This window comes from Camarhynchus parvulus, chromosome 2 (assembly GCF_901933205.1).
Source record: "Camarhynchus parvulus chromosome 2, STF_HiC, whole genome shotgun sequence".
In the NCBI taxonomy this organism is placed as follows: Eukaryota; Metazoa; Chordata; class Aves; order Passeriformes; family Thraupidae; genus Camarhynchus; species Camarhynchus parvulus.
In genome coordinates this window covers 10982974-11005699 of record NC_044572.1, presented here as the reverse complement: position 1 = coordinate 11005699, position 22726 = coordinate 10982974, and the positions used below count along the sequence as shown (strand labels likewise).

Here is a 22726-nt window from a genome sequence, read left to right as displayed (position 1 = left end):
AGTAATACATTAACTGAAACCAAAAAGATGGTTGTCTTTTGAGAGCATCATTCTTGACTCAAATTACTTAAATTTTCCATCATTCACTATGGAAGAGGCAAGTTTGTGCTGTGGAGAGTATTTCCTGTTTTTTACATACCTTCCTCCCACCAAGACTACCTGCTGAGTGTGGTCTCTGCAGCTGGATTTCAAATCTCAGGAACTTTCAGTGCAAAAAATATTTTTCTGTGTGATGGTGTCTTTGAAAAGCAGACCCTTTTCCAGAATTTACAAATACTACCATTGACCTCAGTGAAAGCAAAACACACACTTGGCTGAGTGTAGCATGAAGGCTTCTAAGAGCAAGGGCAAGCAGGTTGGGGATAGCAAGAGCCAGGATATAAAATTAAAGGCCAGGAGACAGGGATTCACTGAACTGAACTTACTTCTTGGCAGTCAAGTGTTGCCCAGATCCCCAAGGCTCCTTTGATCACCAGTGGAGAGACATGGGCATCACTGGGGTGGAGCTCAGCAGACCTGTTCATGTTGGGGTTGACATGAACTGCCATGTACTGGGGCAATTTATTTTCCATTTCTCTAAAAAGAGAATACAGCAACTTCTTCACATATTCAAGCTGCAGGACGATTCCATCCACAAGCCAGTGTGGCAGCAAAGTTTAAATAACTTCTTTTCCTCTTTTATTCTTATTGCTAAATGTTAGAGGTGCAACTTTCCTGGCTTTTCTTGGAAAAGAGTTCCAGAAATGGAACTTTATCCTCTCTAAGAAGCAAGTGTGACAAATACTTCAAAAGGAGACTTTCTTTCAACAATTCATTGTCTAGAGCTTGAGTTGAATAAAAGCTAAAAGCACAACTAAAACCTGTCAGCTTCTAACCAGTGTGATTAAAACCCTTAGCCCTCCCAGATTTCATTTTCATGACAACCATAATCCTCCAGTTCTCCAGACTTTCACGAAAAAGATGAGAAGGAAGACGAAAATTTTCTGATGTACAAAAGAAGGACAAGAAAGACCTTTTGAGAAGCTGTTTCTAAGAATCACCATCAAACAGCACACAAATTCGATCATCTGATTCTCTTGCAATGGTGATAGGAAAATAATTTTCAGTGGTATTATTTATATCAACTGCCCAATAGGGAAGACAAGAAAATACAACTCTTCTTTTTTAAAGAAAAACAAAATTAATAGAGTATCCTAAAAATAAATCAACACTATAGTAGGCTTGATGCTGTAATGCACCCTTCAGGTGCCAGGGAGATGATTTTACCAGAAGGTAAGCTCTTTCAGCAAGTCAGATGAAAACCACTGTTTATTTTATACATAAAAAGCAAGAAATACTCTTCATCCAGTCCAGTTAAGTTACTCTTTCAAGGAAAATCAGCTGCTTGTTACACATCCACTAAGCCTCCTGGCAGTTTCTCTAGGGTGCTCTTTTGTAGTATGTAGTACTAGAAATTTCCTGTAAATACATTTACATGCTAAAAAACTGCTCCTCTGCTTGTCAGGCTTTGTTTCACCAAAATGCTTCATATATATTAAACCATAAGCATATGCTAAAGTATCGTCTTCAAGTCTGCTCCAAACATGGGCATGTGTTATGCTGAATAATGAACTTAAGCAAAAGATTAGAATTTAGCACATTCTTAAATGTTCCACTTGAATGAGACTCAAATCCTAACTCCCACTGCCAGTACACAGAAATGACACTTTAATGCCACCCCCTGAATGAATGGGATCTGCAGGCTCGCTGTGGGCTCCTCTCTCCATTGATTTGTGAAGTTTGAATATGGCTGTGCAAAGGATGTTGTAAAGAACAGCTGCAAAGTCATCTTCCCTCTCACAGTTCACCTGTCCCAGAGACAAGGCACGAGGTACTGGTGCTGGAGTAGAGGTGACTTTGCAGAAGTGCATCTCATGCTTTACCTGGACCGTTTTTAGCAGATCCCTGGGTCCCCCTGGGTTTTGAAATACACCAAACATTCCATGCACAATAATCTTTACTAAGCCATGGCAGATGATATTGCAACCCAAACTCTTTTCCAACAATACTCACTGAGTTTTGTTATGAATCCTGTTCAGCCACAATGCAAGAATGAACCTCATGTTTGAGTTCAGCTCCTAAAAACCATCCCAAAGGCAGGTCAGGACCCTATGTGATATGAAGAACCTCAGCCTGCTAGTGGAGAGAGTCAAGCTGCCTTGCCCTCCAGCCCTGCCAACTATTTTTAGAGCAGCTGTCTATCATCCAACCTGGCAGCCACACTGGCCACAGACCCTTGTTGGTGCTCATGAAGAGGTAAGAGAGCAAGGTTAATCAGTGGAAAACAATGACCAGTAAAAACGCGATGGAAGCTGAACTGAAATCCAGCCCAAAGCATGACTGCTCCAATCCTACATAGAAACTGTCTCCAAGTACTGTAAGCTGCCCCCCCATACACTCTGGTGAGATTTAAAGTAATAATAGCAGGCATTTGGACTGCACAGCTTTGTATTCTCCCAGCTGACTTTGCAGTGAATTATTTAGAACTACCCGCAATTGCTCTAAAGTCCAAGCAGCAGGACTTGCAGAGATTTTATTATTTCAGAGGCTTGTATCAGGGCGATAATATAATTAGTGCAGTTGGGAAGTTCCACCACAGCCAGCAGAAAATGAAGGAGCAGCATGTGGCAGCCCCAGCTCAGCAGCCAGCGTGACTCCCTGTCCCTGACAGGCGAGCTAATGTGCCTGTAAATTCCTCCTGACAGCAAACGCATCCTGGCATCAAGAAATGACAAAACACCCAAACCATGGAAGAGTGACAGCCAAACAGCTTCAATAGCACAGAGGCTGCACTGGGAGAAAACAGGCAGAGGCAGCTTGGATGAAAGCCAAGCACTCGCTCAAAGGCTGAGTAAAAAGCACTCCTGTTTGCACTATCAGGAGGCAGAGAGACAGGCAGAAATTGCCTTGGTTAATGGGCTGTCCTGTAGTGAATTAAACGGGTGGGATTCTGCCTTATTAACAGCATCCCAGGAAAATCATGTGCTGTTTGTTCAGAGATACTCCTCCAAAAAGACCCTTGAGTTTTTGAGGGAAGGACCAGGCCATCAGAGGGAAAGGAGTCTTGTCCTAATTTCAGCAATCACATTTTCACCTTCAAAATTATAATCGTGACCATCGCCCAAACACACATGTTAGAGGCAGCTGTCTATCAGAGAAATCACCCATATCTTCCCAAATGTAACTCATGGGAGGAGCTGCAGAGCCTTAATGCTGGGCTGTTGTTGCAAACAGCAGCACTGGGAGGGTTTGGCCTCCCGGGCAGCTGTTGCTGATGGAATATGTGCACTGCATCCCCATCTAGCTGCTGAACCACTGCAAAGATAAAAGCTTCATCTCAATAAGGATCTTTTTCAACTCAGCTGAGAAAAGCCCACACAACTTTTGTCCACCCTTCTTAAGATAGCTTCTGATTTCCAAAAATGCCAGGTGACCAAGAGGCCCCTGCTGGCCTAGGTGGAGCACTTGTAGGTGGCTCTGGTTGAATGGGGGAGAAGAGCAACACAACGGGGGAGCAGGGGCGGCTGGCAGTGGTGGGTGCTTTGTTAGAGGCCCTTTTCAGTGGAGCATATGAACACACATCTCAGCTGTGGTGATTGATGTTAATGGGATTCAAACATGTGCCTAGGCATTGTGATCAGCAGAGCTGATGTGTTCACATGAGAGCCCAAGAGAAGTCATTTTTTCATGCACCAGAACCACTTTAAAAACAGCGTGTTTATGCATCCGTGCATGTAAGGAAGGAGAGTTACCCTTCAAAAATCCACATTTTATCATTACAACATATCTTAGGTAAGCAAGTCAAAAGCCCTTTGGCAGCTTCGACCTCCTTCACACATTTCTTCACCTGGAGAAGCTCACTGTTTTTCTTTTGCTGTCACTAGGCAAAATATATGATGCCGGGTGCTAATAAAAACAAACAAACAAGCAGAGGGAGAAAAGGAGAGAGAGAGAGAGAGCACAGAAATGTTTCTGATTTGGCATGTAACAAATGACCTGGAACCTCTTTTGTGATCATAGCAAACGGCGAGAAGACTGGGAGCGATCAATCTTCGTGCGGTTAAAAGAGGGAGGCTTCAGGCTGCGGGAGAACATCCTGTTCCACCTGTACGTCAGCACCTCACCCTGCGGAGACGCGCGCCTTAACTCCCCCTACGAAATCACAACCGACTGTAAGAGAAAACCTTCCCTCTCCTTTTCCTCCTTTGTCTGCCTTTTGTCTTTTTTTTTTCTTGTTGCTTTTTTTTTTTTTTTTAAAGATCCTTCTTGCTCTCTTTCTTTGCTGGCAGAAAGCGTTACGCTTGAGAGCAAAAACACTACAGGCTTTAGAGAGTGTGTGTGTGTCTGTGCAACTGGTGCTCAGTCCTGTGTGCTGGGGGAAAATCGGAGCTGGGCAAGGCAGCTCTGCACACCTGGGGCTCTGTGGCTCTGCTGGGGAATACATCCTTGCATTTCCTGCTTGATACAAACAACCCTGAAAGTAAATGGGTGTTTTGGAAAGCACTTCCATGATCAAAAAGATCCTTGAAGCCACAGCATGGACCAGAGGATCAAGGCTCTCACTGGAGATGCATAGACTCTTCTCAGGGTTCACATCCCATACATATATGGGTTGAAGGGTTGCATTTTCACAGGCTGCAGCAGCTGGAGTCTGAAGTAGAGCGCTGATACGATACAATATATGATACAGCACATCTGTAGTGTTGATTGTCCATCAGACTCTCTCCAAATGTCACCTGCACTTGCAGCAAATAATGGCAAGACCCTTATGTAAGAGATCCTTCCAAAGCCATCCTGCCTATGTCAAATATACTGCACGGTCACTGCATGGCAGGTGGGTTTGTTGGAGTCTGCCAGGTCAGCCTTAGAGTCCCTGGAACCATACCTATGGCATTCAAGCAAACACATGATTTTCCAGGGATTTCTTCTCTAGAGGTGATCCTGAAAATGAGATGAACAAATCAGGTCTTGAGCCAGCGTGTGCCACCAACAGGCCTGCAGAGCTTGTTGTCTATGATGACAAATGCCATCTCCACCACGACCCAGCACTCTCACCTCATCACTCCCCAGCCATGTCTGTCCCTGTCCTTGCCTTGCCATGGCAGAGGCCTGTCCTTATTGCTTTCTCCCTGCACCAGCTTTGTCCCTGCCTATCTACATGGAATGCCCCCAGCAAGGGACAGGGAACCCCAGAGATCTGTGCCTTGTTACCACATGCCTGTCACCCCATGATCCAATGCACAAGGCACTCTCTTACCTCTGCCCAGCTACTGCTCCTCATACCTGTGTTTTACAGTGCTGCAAGGCCCATAGTGCTGGCAGCCAATGTGCACATAGTGAGAAATGGTCCTTGCCTTGACTACCTTGAATGTGAGGCAGGCAAGACAAAAGAATGGATGGAGGAGAAAACATAGACATGGGAATGTAAAATAATCACCCAAGGTCACACAAAGACCTCACTTCCTCATAGGCAAATCCATCAGATGGTAGTTTCACTCCTTTGTGATTTCTTATTTGTATAAGTTATTTATCAATGATTAGGTATTATTCTGCCCAGACTAGAATTTTTTTCACATGTGAAACAGCAGCTTGCTGGAGCAAGAAAGCAGAATGCACCTATTCAGGAAGGAAATGTGGTCCCTGCCTGACATGATTTCTGCATTGTGTCAGCAGGGTTTATAAAATGAACAAAAGCAAGTAGATGCTTAAAACTCCAAATCAAATCAACCAATTCCTGATGAGTTAACAAAATGATAAGATATAGCATCATCTTAAATCAAAATTAAAAATAAAAAGGGAGTGCTTATGAATATCAGAAAACAATAGTGATCTTTGGCCTCCCATTGTATAGGTGTATCAAGAGATATCTTAAAAGGCTTTATGTTTGGTTAAAGGCACTCTTCTTTTCCAGAAGGCAGGTTTCCTGGGGCACCCCTTAGCTGACATCACCAAAATCTGTAATTATTTTTAAAATGGTGTCCATTGTCAAGAGCAACCAGAGGCTGTCCAGGCTGGATTCTGCTCTTCTTGGCATGAGGAAGTCAGTGCTTTGGGCAGCTGACAGCCCATGCTGCCTGGTTATATGCAGCTGAACCCAGCCCTGGAGGTGAACCCTGCTGGGCTCATGGATTCCTTCACAGACCAGATAAATCTCCCAGCTAATGAGGGAATGCTTCTGTAGATAACAAGATACACAAGAAGCTGTGTTTAAAAATATATAATCACACAGTACATGACACAGACAGTAAATTTGTAGATAATCATGGAAATAATTTTCCTGTTGGCTATTACACCAATTATTTTCCCAAGCAGAAGCTGAGGCAGAAAGGTCTGTATGGTTTAGCCAAGGTTACACAGTGATTCAGTAGCAGGACCTGAAGAGATGCTACACCTGGCTCATAATTCACTCCTTTAAACAGATCCCTTTACCTTTGTCCTGTGCTCTTAAAATAATTTAGCACTGTGTAGAAAGCCAAGCTGCCAAAAGCTGTCCTTCAGAGAGATAAGCATTTCCTCTCAGCTCACATTATCCCAGAGACATCTGGGAAGATAAGTATTTTATAATGTTTATCATTCACATCTTCTCTTTCCTCTTTTTTTTTTCCTAAAGAAATAACCTTTCTTTCATCCTGAAATGACAAGTAACTCCAGATGAATGTTGTTTAATTTCTTAAACAACAAAGAGACCTCTCCTAGAGCTAGCACAAGCCATCAAACATTACTGATTATTCTCTAAAGATGCATTAACATTTAAAAACGTTGTCTCACCATGTGGTTCCTGGTTTTGAGAAAGAATATGATAAGCCTTTATCAATATAGGGAGTGAGTAAAATCCACTTCTCAAATCTCCTTCCAAAAATTTCCTATTATCCACCGTGTCTTTCCAGCACCCTCAGGGAGGCCTCACATTTCCTTCTTAGGAGCTTTGTTCTGGTAAGGGAGGACGTAAGCTGGCATGCTTTTGAAACCCAGTTTACTTCTTAGTGGATAGAGCAGAGTACCAAGTTTGTGGCATGTGTAAAAGTCTGAGAGCTGCAATGCAGAGGAGAGGTGCAGGCAGCACACACCCCTGCCAGCTTCATGCAGGAAAGTGAGATTAGGGACAAGGAGATAAAATCATACTTTAATTTGAGGAAATGCCCTTCTTGAATCAGAGGTAAGCTGACTTGTTTGCTGATAACATCCTTAGGCAGCTCTAAAAGAGAAACTAAATCAGTTGGACCAGGCTGCTTTGAGTGTGAAGGGGTTTTCTAACCCTTTTTTGGTGCCTGTAGGTCAGGAGGTTGGATGAGCTTACAGGATATGAAGGCAGAGCTTTGGGAGAAGGTACAGTCTGAGAGAGCAGGGGAGGAGGCTGGGGGAAAGAGGCCAGAGCAGCTGAGAGCAGGACAGGACACCAGCCAGGGTCAGTGGTGTTGCAGGAATATGAGACTGGGAAATGCCCCAGGGGTTTCAGATGCTTTTTATGGGTTTGTCCTGGTTCATTCTCTCCAGTCTCCTTCTCAAGACCCTTTCTATCATTTTCCAAGGTCAGCCTCAAGGTTGTAGCACAGCTATATGACAAAAAGGCAGCTTGTTCCTGGTGTCCTCACAACTCTCATTGCTCCTTCACAGATGCAGCTTCTGCCCCTCCTTCAGTTCAGTGCTGCAGGTCAGGGAGCCTGAGACTTCTCCCTTTCTGGTGCCTTCTCCCTTCATGTGCATCTCAGCCAGGTGTGCCCGCATTTCTGAGCTCTCCCAAGGGCAGTAGCACAGCCTCAGTCACCATGGGTTTCCTGAGGGGCCTGAGGGAGCTGCTGTTTCCATTATGGCACTCACACTCCTGCTCCTGAGGTGGAGCCCTGGGGGCAGCTCACCCTGTAGTATTTGTTGCATATTTTGCACTTTATCCTAAATCTAGGGCAAACCACAGAATAATCAAGCCCTTGATTTGCTACAGCACCATCCTAGCTAATTTAGTGCTTCTTGACTCATTGGCTCTTTTATTTTTTTTTTTAGTCTCTTGAAAAGCAAAATTAGTTGCTTGAAAATTTGAGCTAAAAAGAATCCTCTACTTCCCCCACTCCTCCTTCCCTGGCAGTATTTTACCTCATTGTCCATCTTTTATCTAGAGATGTGCTCTCTCTTTTTCACTACATGGATCACCAAAGACACAAACAGAATCTGCCCCAGGGCTTGTCTCAGTTCCTCTCCCCTGGGCTGCTTTTCTATCTCTTGCTAACATGCTGTATTGCCTTGTGCCATTGACTCCCTGATAGCCCAGCTCCTGTTTTATCCCACACTTCCTTTAGGTCTGAAACACACCATTGCATCTGCTCCACATGGGGTTTTTCTCCTGCTTGTCTATTAACCTACAGCTGTGCTGAAGCTCTCATGCACACACATTTGACAGAACTCCCATCTAAGCAAGGACCCATTTGTGACCACGTGAGCCACATCATTGCCTTGGTAGGTGATGTGATGAGGAGAAGATGTGCACTGCACTTTTCAGAGAGTTGGGGAACTGAAGAGTACCCAGGAAGACACATTTGTGCTCTCTACTTCAAGTGTGCTTTCACTGGGCAGCCCTGTGCTTTCCCTGCCTGTGATACTGGCTGCTGCATTTTGCATTCCATTCTCAGAAAAAAATGCTCTGTCCACCCCCAAATCCAGGGCTGCTCTGTGTAGGAGTGCCCTGCTCACAGCAGTAACTCAGCATTCCGTGTTCAGATGGGGCTGACCCAGGTTTTGTCATCCCAAACCAGACCCCTGAAAGTCATATCCTGAGCAGACTGGCTGGAGGAGGCCAGATTCACACAGAGACCCTCTAAGGAGTCAGATGATCCCCTAAAACTGTCATGAGAGCCTCAGCCCCAAAAGTCAATATTCAGTGTCCTTCAGGGAGTTATAGGATGGAAATACAATGAGGATGCTTATGGCAGTTACTGGGCTAGAACCACTCCCCAAACCATTGGGTTTGGTGAACATTTCTGGATGGGCAAGGGGAAGAAATCTCTGCCTTCCTTTTGCCAATCCCATGTTTGGTTAAATGAACAAATCCTGTTCTTGTAAATAGATGGTAAAAGGGGAAAGCATTTCAAGAAGAACAATCAAAGTAACTCAGTGATCTGAAAAGAAATTAGACATCTGGAACTACAACAAAATTCAGGTTCCAACAAAGTGATAAACTTGCCCATCACAAAAATTGAGGATAACCATAGGTCACCCCCTGGATTTGGGCACTATTTTTTGTTTCCATTACACAAGTGGTCCCAGGTATCACATCTGTCTGTCACAACTGCTGGCCTCATGCAGCTTGGGAAACCATCTTGGAAATTCCTAGCTATTTGGTGCATGGAGCAGCTTCCTCCTAGGCTGTAAAGTTGATTTTATGCTGATGAATGGCCCATCTGTGGAACTGGGATGAAGGTGCATTATTTTCCTATTTTTCATATGACTGAGCAGAACAATACCTTGGGGGATCTCAGAAAAAAATTATCATAGAGAACCATGCCCAGAAGTAACAGGAAACTAAAAAAATGCACACACCTCTGTAGGCTGTAGTGCTGAATACTGCCTCAGGAGAAATAATCCCAGCACTGGATGAATTATTGTGGTCAGGCCAGATTGCTTTGTCATGTAAAGGATGCTGCAGAAATTGGAGATACAGCAAGAGGCTCTTGCATTACTTCACAGGCTAGGGAATTAGCATTAAAGAAGGTGGAAGGAAATTGTCCTTTCACTTCATTAAGACTGGACTGGATCTTATCCACAAGGTTTGGGTTCAGGTGTGAGCACAGCACCCTTTGTCAGGCTCCTTTGAGGTCACATTCCATGGAAACAATGGCCCCTCCTGCTTGTGCCACTGACCCAGCCTCAATTTACCAAAGTAAGCAAAGAGGAAATGCAGCAACTTTCTCCAGCTGACTAGAGGCTGGGGCTTGTGTCCCTGCTCAGGACCGTTAGCAGGCACTAGGTTTGTATGTAATTGCCCTGTTTTCTAACTTGGTCTTCCCAGGCTGCTGAAATGCTGTTTCAGTGTGACTGCTTTCACTCAAGTTATCTTGGTAGGGACAGCATGGCCACAGGACAGCTCCCTCTGGTTAATTGTCACCTTCACTGACACACCTCACCCATGGCTGGAGCAGGGGTGGAGTGTGCTCCTGGTCAGGATGGGCAGGAGGAGAGCAGATCCCAGCCCAGCTGGGGTGGTCTTGTGTCCCCACAAGTCCTGCAGGGCTGATTTAGCTCAGGGCTTTTCAGGTGTGAAAGTGGTGCTGCATTTAGATCAAAGATTTCTTTCCAGCATCTAAAATAAATCCATTCTGGCACTGTGGGGGAGCTTTCTTCTTCTGGGGAAGGTGGGCAAAGGGATTTCAGGAGAAGAAAGCGTGGCTGAGAGGAATCAGTGGGACTCTGGGACAGGATGGGAAAGTTTGAGGGAGAGTGGGTCTGTGATGTTCAGCTGTGATGGGGAAGTGGGCGAGAGACAGCAACATAAAGCCTGTGAGGGGTGGGGAAACTCTCAGGATGAGTGAAGCCCCTCTGCTCAGCACCCACACAGGACCTGCAGGCACTGGCTGGAGCCATCTCCAGTGCTGCAAGAAGCTTTTCCTCCCCCAGCCTCTCCTACTCACTCTCTGCTCATCCAAGGCTGCAGAGGAGGAAAAGAATGGAAAAGGGGGGAAAGATTCCTGTCAGGGGTACCAGAATGGAGACAGTGACTGGCCCAAGCCCTTTGCTGTGAACCCTGATCCCTTCTGAAGCCACCTGAGGAAAACCTGCAGCAGCAGCAGCAACAGCTGGATCTTGATGCTCAGATAGACTCGTTGCTCAGACAGAGCAGCACTGCCCAAGGGTCTGCAAATACATGGTTCACATGTTCTGGAAATCCCATCACTTTTGGTAGCCCAAAGGAGAGGTCTGATACATGAGCTGTCATGCTAAACCTTTTGCCAATCCCAAAGGTCAGCTCTAGCCCCTAAACCTGCCAGAGAAACCAGTGGTGTCCAGGCTTAAGAGGGCTGTGAAAGCACTCATGGTTTTATTGTTGGTATTTTCATGCTGGAGCCCAGGATGCACCTTGGAAAGAGGCTCTCATTTCACTACACTGAAGTCCTGAAGCTTTCAGTACAATTAATCAAGCTGTACAAGTTTGCTGTTCCTTTATATTCCATTATTAATCTCCACCAGGCTGGGTAGTTAGGTTCTTAGTGGAGTTTTGCTAAAGCTGACTGGTGAATAACAGCTTCACTTCATGGACAGATTTTAGGTCTCAAAGAACTGACTGGCTGGAAAAGAAAATCAAAACCTTTCAGGCAAAACTTAAAAGAAAATAATTGTGTGAAACTGGGATCACATCTTATATTTTTCATATCTCCTGGTCATCAGTAACAAGGGATAGGAAAACCCTATTCCATTTCTTCCCATGCCAGGTTCAGGGTAGGCTTTTTCATTCAAGGCCACTTAGAATCAAATAAAAACTTGAATCTGTGTCTCTCAACTCCTGGATCAGTGAATTCCCTCTCAGCTGAGCTAGACAGCTCCCTTTTTTAACTCTCTGTTTTAAAACTTTGTCAGAACTGACACATCATGAGAAAACTCTTTGCCTTTGACAATGCATTGAAAATGTCCCAATTCCTTCTCCGTGTGATATTTTTGGCTGCTTTTGCTTATTTGAGTTTTGTTGTTTCAGGGGGAGTTTAAAGTAGAAAATAAGATTTTTAGAAGTATGTGTCAGTGCAGTGTGTGTCTATCCAGGAAAAGAGAAAGAATATGCTGAAAACTATGGATTGCTCAGAGCCAGCATTGGCCACAGCTTTGAAAAGCTTTCATGTAAAGCAAAATGTGTTTGTTAAGATGCAGGAAAACAGGTTTCCAGCTATAATCAGATTCTAATTTTAACAGAATGCTTGAATCGCCAAAGGGCATTGCACTGTATTTATTGATTCTGCTTTGTTATGGGTTTTGCTGCTTTGTAAAACACTGCATTTGGATGCAATGTTCAGATGTGATAAAAAGGCTACATTAATCAGCAAAAGACCATGCCTGAGAAGTTTTCAGAACAGCAGTAGAAAATTCCACCAAGAAAAGCTCCTTGTCCCCAGATTTGTCCAGCCCAAGGAATGGTGGTGTCTCCAAAGCCCTCTGCAGCAGGGAAAAGAGACCACATGTTCCTAGACATCCCCCCATTCCACCCCAACATCCCATAGCCAACCACAGATATGCACCTAAGTAAGGCACAGATTTTCTGAGTGGAAAATACCAACCATAGTTGGGAAAAATCTCCGTGGGTGAAAACTACACCCACTCAGGTCTAATTTAGTCTAATTTGCCCTTCCACTGAGTGGGAATTACAGGTAAAACTCATAAGCTGAGTTTTAGAAAGCTTATCAGACAGCTCCAAGTCCAGTTAAGATTTTTGTGGGACTTCTGGAAGTCCTCAGACTTCTGGGAGATTCTTAGAGTCAGGAGAGAAATCTGAAGACATCTGTGTGAGTAGCAAACAATTAAATTCTTACCATGGTCCTGCAAGCTGCCTTCTCTAGCCAGACTGGGGCAAATCACCTCACTCTGGTAATTTCTATTTCTATACATGTAAAATGGGAATAAAAGGGATCCAGCAATCACAGCTCTGAGAAAGGGTAGTTAGTGCTGAGAGCAGAATACTAAAATGGAAAACATTGTATGTTCTATGCACTGCTGTAAAATTATTCAGAGTAATTTAACAACTTTAATCCACAGATTTTTAAGGCCAACAGGAACCACTTTCTGGTGATCAAGATTTAATTGCTTCATCCAAAGACCATGGGACTCCAGAGCTCCAGAAGCTGAATTAGAATATATCTGGTGGTGCATCAGGAGCCACAGCCTCTCTAGAATTATACCAACAACAGTGTGGTTGAAAATCTGTCACAATATCGACAGATTGCTCTTGTTTCTGTCTCATGAGGTTCATTTTCTGTTTACATATTTTGCTGACTTCTCCCACAACATTTTCCTTAAATCATCCTTGAAGATTTCAATTTCCAAACTGCAACAGAATCCCAAAGCCATATGAATAACAGCATGTTTTGTTGATAAAAGAAAGAGGGTTATGATGAATAACACATTCTCTTTATGTTTGTGTAAACTTCTTGATTAAATCATGGCAGGAGAGAGAATTGACACCAAATAGGCAATTCCAGTGATGTTGATACATTTTTCACATCAAGTTTATTTAAAAGATAAAGCCTATCTTTAAGAGAAAACATTTCTCCTTAACAAAAAAGTGAAAGATACAATGATGCACAGCTTAGGACATGGGTGAATAGCTGCTTCCCCCTGATCTCACTCTCCACTGGCTTTGATCAGCTGCTGAGCTGGGCACAAGCAGCATCTCTACCCACTGTCCCAGCTGAGCTGTGCCTTGCTGCAGACCCTCTCTGTGGCCCTCTCTGCCTTATGGAGGCTTCAGAGGCAGAACTCCTCCTCAGAGAGTTCACAGATCTCTCTCTTCTGTCTCCTCAGAGAGTTCCCAGCCATTTGCCAGATCTCTAGACTTTGCTCTGTGGGAGCAGCTGCACTTTCAAAGCCGCGGTGGGACATGTCTGATTTTAGACAAGAGGAGCAATTAGTAATTAAAAATAATAATCTTGAAGTGTTTGAGTTGTATTTTCCTTGATTGCCACATGCACAGAATCTTAATTCCTCTGATAAATCTTGTACTTTTGGCTTCAACATACTAATGCTTTCCTACTCCAGAGCAGGCTGGAGTCCACAGCCTGGGTTTGTAGGTGGCACAAAGAATTTCCCTGACACCTGACCCAGTGCTGCTCATTCCTCCTTGCCTGGAACAGTCATTTATAACTCTCAGAGGAAGCTGTGCATGACTTTGCTGCCAGCAAATTGTTTTAAAGCGAATTTTAACTAGTTACTCACATTTTGATCCCAGGCATTCCTCGAAGACAGACATTAGAGAAAACTTGTTTGTAGGCTTTGAGCTATTTCTCTCAGATTTTTTTTTCCTCTCAGGGTATTAAAGCCTGCTGAGAGTCCAGGTTTACTTAGAAGTTAGTCTGAAGGTAAAATGGATTTCATGTGTTAGAATGTCATGCTCTGCTCTAGCATAGGTTCAATGAAGGTATTTTGGCACCTCTCTCTAGGATGAGCTTTCAATACATTTCATATTAACCTACAAAAATAATAAAAACTCATTGTAAAAGTGCTATGTTATCTGAACAGATGAAATTTTTCCCCTCAGTAATCATATATGGAGCATTTTGATGGACCAAAATGAAAAGTTTTCATTAAAACATTCACTGATAAACTTTAATATGTTGGAAAACCATTATTGTACCCTTCCTACAGTTACCGTCTCAAACATTACAATTCAATCAAAAAATAATAAATTAATAGCTACTTAAAGCGATAAAGAAAAATCATTCAGTCATTTCCTTTCTGTTCTTCTGGATTCAAACTTCAAGTTTTCTCTTCACTGCTTCTTCTGGATTAAACGCCACATACTGACAATCTATGGATAGGCAAACTGACTTTGGTACCACACCTTGTCAGTACATCACTAGAAATAATTGGCAGGTGAAAAATTGTGGAAGAAGTAGAAAGAGTGAAAATTGTTATTTGAAGGTTAGTGAAAAGAATAATAATAATGCCAAAAGGAACATCATTTATCAGGTCATGGATTCTGTCAGGTTAGGGACTACAGTCCAAAGATAGTATTTCAGCCAAGAAAGAAGCGGGGAGAAGGGAAAAGGTAAAGAAGTTCAATCTCCAATGTTCATTTCAGCTCCAAAAACTACAGGTGTCCTAGATTTGTAACATTACCATATAAATTACATATTCATATTTTTAATTGTATATAGGGCTTAATGATCCTGTCCAAACCATAGATCTGAACTGAAATCTGCTACAACTTGCTGGGTGCCACAAGGCTCTGGGAGCAAGCAAATCTCTCCTAGGACTGCCTTCAGATGCAATATCCCTCATGGCATATATTTAAAAGTTTTAAATTACTATCTTGACTTTTAGGGATTCATCTCAACATGCTTTTATCCTGTTTAACCTGTACAACAGGGTCTTGTGTTCCCTTCTGGGAAGGACACATCCCTGAAGTCACTGCAGGGCAGCTCTGTAGACCATTCTTTTCACAAATTCAGACTTATTTCAGAATAGTCCTAAAGTTTCTTGTTTTCCAAAGCTGGCCCATGGCATTTCAGCCTGGCTCTGTGCAGGTCACCAAAACCCAGTGCAGCAGGGATGTATCTGACCAGCCACTCTGCCCAGCAGAGCAGACACAGCCAAAGTGTTCATTGTGCTGTGATTCTCACTTCAACACCTCCAGAAATAGTAATGTTGTACACTTAGTCAGGATCTGGTTGAGGAAAGTTCATCTCTAATAACCATCAAAATACAAAGGCAGTCAAATGTTAACACTCTTCTTTCCACCCCTTTGTCTCCCACTGCTCTAAGGAAGCTTTATAAACCATGCTGAGGGGGGGAGAGTCCAGCACTGAAAAAAATGCAAGACAGGCTCTTCTATTTCCTTTCTGAAGAGAGAGCAGCCTCCACTGAAGCAGGGAAACAGAAAATGAACCTCTGAGGCAGTCATGCAAAATTTCAGACAGATCCTTACTCGTGTGATTCTGTTTAATCACCGTCCATTTCCTCTTCACTCTTTAACTAAATAATAAGTATGGAGTGGCTTTTTTCATTACTATATGAGCTAGAACTGGTCCTGGAGCAAATATGGAAATAAGGGGTGAGGCTTGAAATCAGAGGGTTTCACTGATTGTAAATACAAGCCACCTGTCTGTGTACATTTCTAATCCAATAATTAATCCAGGACCTTTTTATCTTAGGAACTCTCAGGAGTAATTTCCACATCTGAGTGGAGCACACATCATAAATCCACTCCAAATGATTTTTTAATTTGTCCTTTCCAATTCTGGTTTAAATTGACATTTTGTTCTGGTTGAAGTGGCATCCACAGACGCCTTCTCCCCTGCAATTAGCTGAGATTAAGCAGTTGGAGAACCAGCACAGGGAAGATCAGAAATGCTTATAGTTACTGATGTTTTGATCATTCTTAACAGCAGAACAGCAGTAGGCTGTAGTTGGTGACTTTAAGATGCATGAGTAAATATATTTCTGTGACTGCATTAAAATGATCCGTAGCAGGCTGTGCCAGCGAGTGGACCATGTTTTTTACTGCTAACAAGCAGCTTAGAGCTGGAGTCTGCCTGCAGCTTCAGTGCAAAACTCACAGATCCTCATCTTTTCCTTTGGTTATATCTTCCTGTGCTGCTTAATGACATGCTAAAAAAGAACTCAGTGTGTTCCAGGTGCAGATTTTGATTTATTTAACCATTGACAATCTGAAAGCAATCAGAGCTTTGGGTTATTAGTATTTTATATAAATGCTACAAATGAACCTTTGGAGCATGTGTCCCAACCACCCCAGCAATGTGAGCAGCCTGAGACAGGCAGCACAGCTCGAGGTTTGAGTCACACCCTATTCATTGAATTTAATAGCAGTTGAGCAGCTAAAACCCCTTATCAGAGCAGTGGGAGTGTGTCCTGGGGTGAGTGTACCCTGGCCACAAATCCTGAATCCTATCAGCCAGCACCGGCTGCTCGGCTGCAGCCTGGGCAGGGCTCAGGGACAGGCAGCAAAGCTGGACACATGGCTGAGCCAATATGAGCGCTCAGAAACTGAGACTATCAGTGCACTTGCACACCTCAAGTGCTTCTTAGAAACTTTATTGTTCAGTTTCTGGCACTTGCAGTCCAGGGTTGAGATGCTGTGAGAACAACCAGCTGTAGAGTGCTTTGGCCTTTGTACTTCCTGCAGTCCTGGGAAGATCAGATAGACAAATGACAAATTAAATAAACAGACCCCCCCTCCAAACTCACAGAAATCTTTCATATCCCTCTCCCCAAAAATTTTTGGCCTGTATTTTAAATTCCCCAGCTGCTCAACAGCTGTTTGAAATCCTGCTGCTCTTTTTCCCCCTGAGCTCACTCCTTATCTCTGTCAGCATATTGTGAGAGGTTTTGCCCCTCACTGAGGTAACATTTATGTACTGAAATCAAAGCCACATAAATGATGGGCTGCTCATCTTATCCTGCAGTCACTAAAATTCCCTGGCAGTTACATGTGTCTTTGCATGTATAGGAAATGGAGGTGTATCAACACACTGAATTGCTTGAATAAGAGAGTAATCCAGGAGATCAAGGCACCCACAGGGAGGCTCAGAGCAGGAGCTGAGAAAGAGAGGAGAATCTACAGAGATGGGAAATAAGTGTAACAAGAGAAAATATTTTTCTTAGAAGTTGGAGAAAGAAACAGTAAAAAACATTTTGTCTTGAGGGATTTCCAGTAGGTGGACTCCTGTGGCAAGTCTTTCCTGGAAGGATAGCATCTGTTTTTCATAAATAGTTGTTAAGCAGTACCTTTAAATGAATTTGCATAAGAAGGAAGCATCATTATCTTCATTATACTTGTGGGAAAGCTTAGGAAAAGAGAACTGGTTTGCTTAAAGTTACTCTTTCCACCAGCTGAAACAGCAATAGCCTCTTGAGTCACTCTTCACTGCTTCCTTGGCAGAGATCTTGCTCTGCTGTGCCATCAGTTCTCAGTATGTGCAGACAGAGGCAAAGTGGTTTTAGTAGACATTTCTCACTGTTGTTCAGCTAGATCTGTTTGCTAAGTAGAAATGATCACTTTCTACTTTTGTTGTCCAAATGTCATGGTACCTTTCCCACGACTCTGTGGTTTAATTATGAAAAATGCTGCTCACCACTGTTTCATGTTTTTAAAAAATGTTTCCTCATAGAGTCCTAGGAAAAATATGGGCCAGTTCCCAGATGGCTAACACAGTCCAAAGAGCATCCTCGGAATGACACTGCACTTAGCATCCCAGACAAGAGAGATGTGCGAGGGATCAGCACACATGGTCATGGAAATGCTTTCCTGACAGTGTTGGCACAGCCAGAAAATTTGAGAACAGAGGGATCTGAGACATTTCTGCTTTTTTCACATTTCCACATTTTTGCTTATTAGATTTTTTTATTTCTCTATTGGCTGTTCCCAGTTTCTCCCACAATTCAAGTTTGAGAAGCCACAATACTCCAAGTCAGGTGATTACTGCAGTGTCTCAATTTGTGAGGTGCTGACAACTGGGCACGAGGACTCTCCCCATCCCCTAGTGCTGGGATAGGTGGCTGCTGATGGGGATGGCAGCGCAACAACCACTCTTCCTCAAACTCAGATGCTGTAGCAGCATTACTGTAACAGTATTTGCAACAATATTTTGTATGTGATGGAGATCGAGTTTGGGTGGAAACTGGTTTTGGTCATGGCCAAGCAATCCATTTGATACCTGTCCCAGCCTGCTGCTGACACACATGCACCCATCTTAAATTCCAAAAAAACAGGAATGAAGAGAAGAGGCAATGATTGCTGAGGGCCCTGCCACCCATGTGCTGGCAGGTCACAGCTGACTTTGCTGCTCTATGTGTGTTTGCTGCCTCTGCTAATCCCAATAGGCTGAAGCAATTTATTATTCCTCTCCCTTTTTGCAAACCACCCACTGGCAGCAGCCAGTCAATCCATTGCTGCCACCAGCACTGGGGACCACGCACAGCTGCTCATAGCCAGAGGTGCCACCAGCCCCACAGCCTCTGGCACACTGGTGTCACTCAGTGCCAGAAGCACTCACCCCCACAGCTCACTGAGCACTGAGGAGCATCACCTTTACAAGTAGAAGCCTTCTGGTCCAGATGAGGAGCTGGCATGGAAAAAATATGCAGAACAGTTGGCAATATGGGCAAAACCTTCATGACTGTAAATGCAGCACCCTTTTTCCTTGAATGCAGAGGCCATCATGTACTGCCATCCATTATTTTCCTTTGGGCTGGAGGGAAACTGGAAGGTTCCACAGGGAACCTTCTGCTTCAGGGAGAAGGTGATCTCCAGTGAAACCCTTTGAGGGTGAGGCAGTGAGCAGACCCTGAGGATTCCCTTGCTGCTCCTTCTTGTCCTTTTACAGCTAAAATACCCAGGGGTAGCAACATATCAGTGTAAGAGTGATTTTGATAATGAACTTCAGTTTTCCTCTTTTCATAATAATGAAGGTGAAGTTCTTTTGAAATGTCATTATCTTCTGTATTTGCTGCATATCTGCAGGACTCAGTTCATCATGGTCCAGGACAAATGCTTTAGCTGCTTGCCCTGTACTACCCCAGGGGCTGCTGCCTTGCACTCAAGTATGTAATATTACAGAAGTGATAAAAGATCTTGGTGTGATACAAGGCAGGAAAGTACCTCACTTCAGGGAGGCTGTAGGAGGAATTTCAGTCAGCAATGAGCAACTAGCAAGTTTTGATTTGCCTTTGATCCAGAGTATAAACCTTTAGCTTTTCAGAATTTTTCAGTGAAATTCTATGATAACAAATCAAAACTTCACTTCTGAAATTATTCAGGAAATGTCACTGAATATCACAGTAAAGTATTGGACTGGTCTGCATCATGCAGCTGAGTCTGTGATGACACTTACTGAACCAAGATTTTTCAAATATTCATCCATCACAACTCAGTTCTAAAATGAGAAATTGCACAGGTTCTTAAAAAGACAGAGCACCTCTCTTCTTTTTAAATATAGAAGGGAAATAGAAGGAGAACATGAGGTCAGCGTGTGCTTTGTGTAAGCTTGATGGATGCAAAAAGAAAACCATACTAGAAGCTCCTTCCTTTCTGCATTGTGCTGCTTTCTTGGGCTGTTATCTCGCCTAATTTTGCATCCAATTTAAAGAACCTTCAAAGGTGGTTCTGTAAATGCAAGCTATGGCATCAACACAGCCTCTCAGATCCTTTCAAAAAACACTCAGTTCCTGCCATTCTTGTGTTTGTTTTGCCCAGTGAACAGCAGCAAGCACATAGTGAGGAAATACCGGGGGCACCTGCGGACGAAGATCGAGTCTGGCGAAGGGACCATTCCCGTGCGGTGCCACAACGCGGCGCAGACGTGGGACGGGGTCCTGCTGGGAGAGCAGCTCATCACCATGTCCTGCACTGACAAAATCGCCAGGTACGTGATGGATACACTGGGCAAAGGTCTTTGATGTGGAAGCTCAATGCCACAGAGGATTATGGGGACCAGTGGGAAGCAGCCAGCAGGTGCTGACCAGCCCTGCAGAAACAAAGACCTCCTCTGTATGTAAAAGCAGAACATTTAAATAGGAGGGAATGTAAACAGGACGTGTTCCCAAATTCTCTGTGGGTCGTTAGATGCTTGTTGCAGTGTGACAAAAAAAAAAAACCTGTCTTTGCAGGGTTTTTTGCCAATAGAATTTCACTGTGCAAATAAAATACATCCACTTCGTTGTTCTTGGATCATTTACCCCAAAACTTGCAAACCAACTTTCTTACAGATAAACTTAGCTCGTCTGCACCAAATTGAATAAAAAGCCCTAAAAGCCACCAGGGATATTTCTACTCTTTTGAATGTCATTGAAGAGCTCTCATGTCACAGCCCCCTCTGTGGGTTTCTGCTATGCCCTGTAAATACATCTATTTCTGTAGAATAATTTCCATGTGATAAATATTTCATAATTATTCCCTGGTGACAAATAGAATGTAAACACATTCAACATTCTCAGTTTAGGGTGTTAACTAATAGCAAGTGATGGCTAACACAATCAAAAATCAAAATATGTGTGCTTGGTTGCACAGTTATTGCATTATTAGTACATATCTATACATCTATGTATATTTATCTTCATAATTTATACATATATATGTGTATATATATAATGTACATTATATATAGATACAGTTCTACATATAAAATAAATCACATTATAGCTATAAAAACATAAATGCTGTGATCAAATTCTCTGCTAGAATATCCTGCCTAAGAACCCAGTTAAATTACATCAGTCAAAAATTTGGCCCAATTATTAAAGACCAACATAGACATAATCTTTCCCAAAAAAGCATAGAAATTTTGTTTAATCCAAATGGATAAATTCTGCTCTTAGCTTTAACTGGATGACCTACCAAAGCTAAATTAGTCTAATTAGCAAAGCCTGCCATTTTGTCACAAAAATGTAGAAGTGAACCAGCAAATGGAAATACTACCAGACTCATAAAACCCACCCTCAGCTAAGAGTAATCACCACAACTGTTGTGCTTGCACGAAGGATAAAGAGCAACTTCTGCTGTAATGTTTTCATTTACTCATAAGGCGGTAACAGAAAACCCAAACTATGTTCAGTGGATCTCCTCCACTGCTTGTAAATTTGGGGTTTCCAAATTCAGACTCATATGGACTCAAAAAACTGAACAATTTTAAGTGCAAGAATAGAAATATTGCACTCTCTGTGGTTTTTAATGTCATTAGCCAGTGAATTAAATATCAGCTTTGCACACACTATTACATTTCCTGTTGATGGGGATGTTGACAGTAATGCACAGTCTCAGGAGCTGGGTTTTCTCCAAGCACATCTGCTAAGCACTTTGAGTGAATCCTTTCATTGTTGACACACATCTAAACAGCACTGAAGTCTTTGAAGAAAAGAAGAATATGCCACAAAGTTTTTCCAAGATTAAAAAAAAAATTGCAGCTCTCATCATTGACAGTATTATTTCAATATTGTAAGAAAAACTGCACTTTTTTATTATTTTACTTTTATTATTTATTTTCAATGTAATTCAAATGAGCTTGGGATTTTTATAGGTTAAAAAAAACCAGCAATCATTCCCTGTTTTCAACAGCATATATTGCAGTTAAAAAAGAGGCTGAGAAAATCTGCATTATACTTTATACCAAATTTCAGTTTACCAAATTAAATTCCATCTACAATAATTTTTAATCATTATTATCCTCCTGTGTCAGGGGGAGAAATCAAAGGTTTCTTCACCTGTCCTTTGTTTCAGCACATGTAGGACTGTCTTCTCATCTCTGGTCATAGAGACAGAGGCAGGAAAGGAGTTCAGTGGAAAAGATTTCTCTATGAGGGCCTTTCCCACCCCTGCCCCACTGGAGAGATCAGTGGGTGGTGCCCATACATCATTTCAAACTGCAATTATTTGCCCTACCACATAAGCAGCTGACTCTTTAAATGTCTGCAGGATGCAGGAATCTGGGTGCACATTATCTGAGCTTGTCTTGCAGTGAGAAGAAAAGAGATCTCTGAAGCTGAAATTTGTGTTTGTATAAGCAAGATTTGACAAAAAAATCTCGCCTGTATGCTTTGGATTTTATTGCTTGTAAAAGTCCCTCAGGAACACTGTGCTATTAGAGAATGTTTCCTCATGAGAATCTAACCAGTAGCTGCTAAAATATACATCATTTTGCATTATTTGCAAAGGGCATTGCTATCAGAATATCAAAGACCCAAGAATGCACAGAGTTACTGAGAAAAGCGAATAATATTCTATAAATCATGTATCTAACAATTTATGTTCTTTCTTGCTCACAGGAAAGCTATAAGCAGAGAGTGGTTTAATCAGATTTATTTGTTATTCAAAGACATTTAGCCATTTTTATTACTATCACCACAAGTTTGAGAGAATTTGATGCTTGGTATGCATTATTTGGGCTCTGTGGCTTTGTTGAGATCTCAGGATAAACACCCTGCTATCACACCTGTTCCCTCACTGAATTAAAGCACAAGCTCTATGGTATGAATAGTCATTTTATTTGGC

At 42.8% G+C, this 22726-nt stretch overlaps 1 protein-coding gene across 1 annotated transcript in view; it reads left to right on the top strand.

Moving 5' to 3' along the window:
* Positions 1–22726, top strand: part of ADARB2 (adenosine deaminase RNA specific B2 (inactive)) — a 305668-nt gene that overhangs the window by 265110 nt on the left and 17832 nt on the right. Inside the window, exons 6-7 of the mRNA XM_030944243.1 lie at positions 4060–4211; positions 19937–20105. Of these exons, the coding sequence (XP_030800103.1) occupies positions 4060–4211; positions 19937–20105 (321 nt within the window). The remainder of the gene's footprint in view (positions 1–4059; positions 4212–19936; positions 20106–22726) is intronic.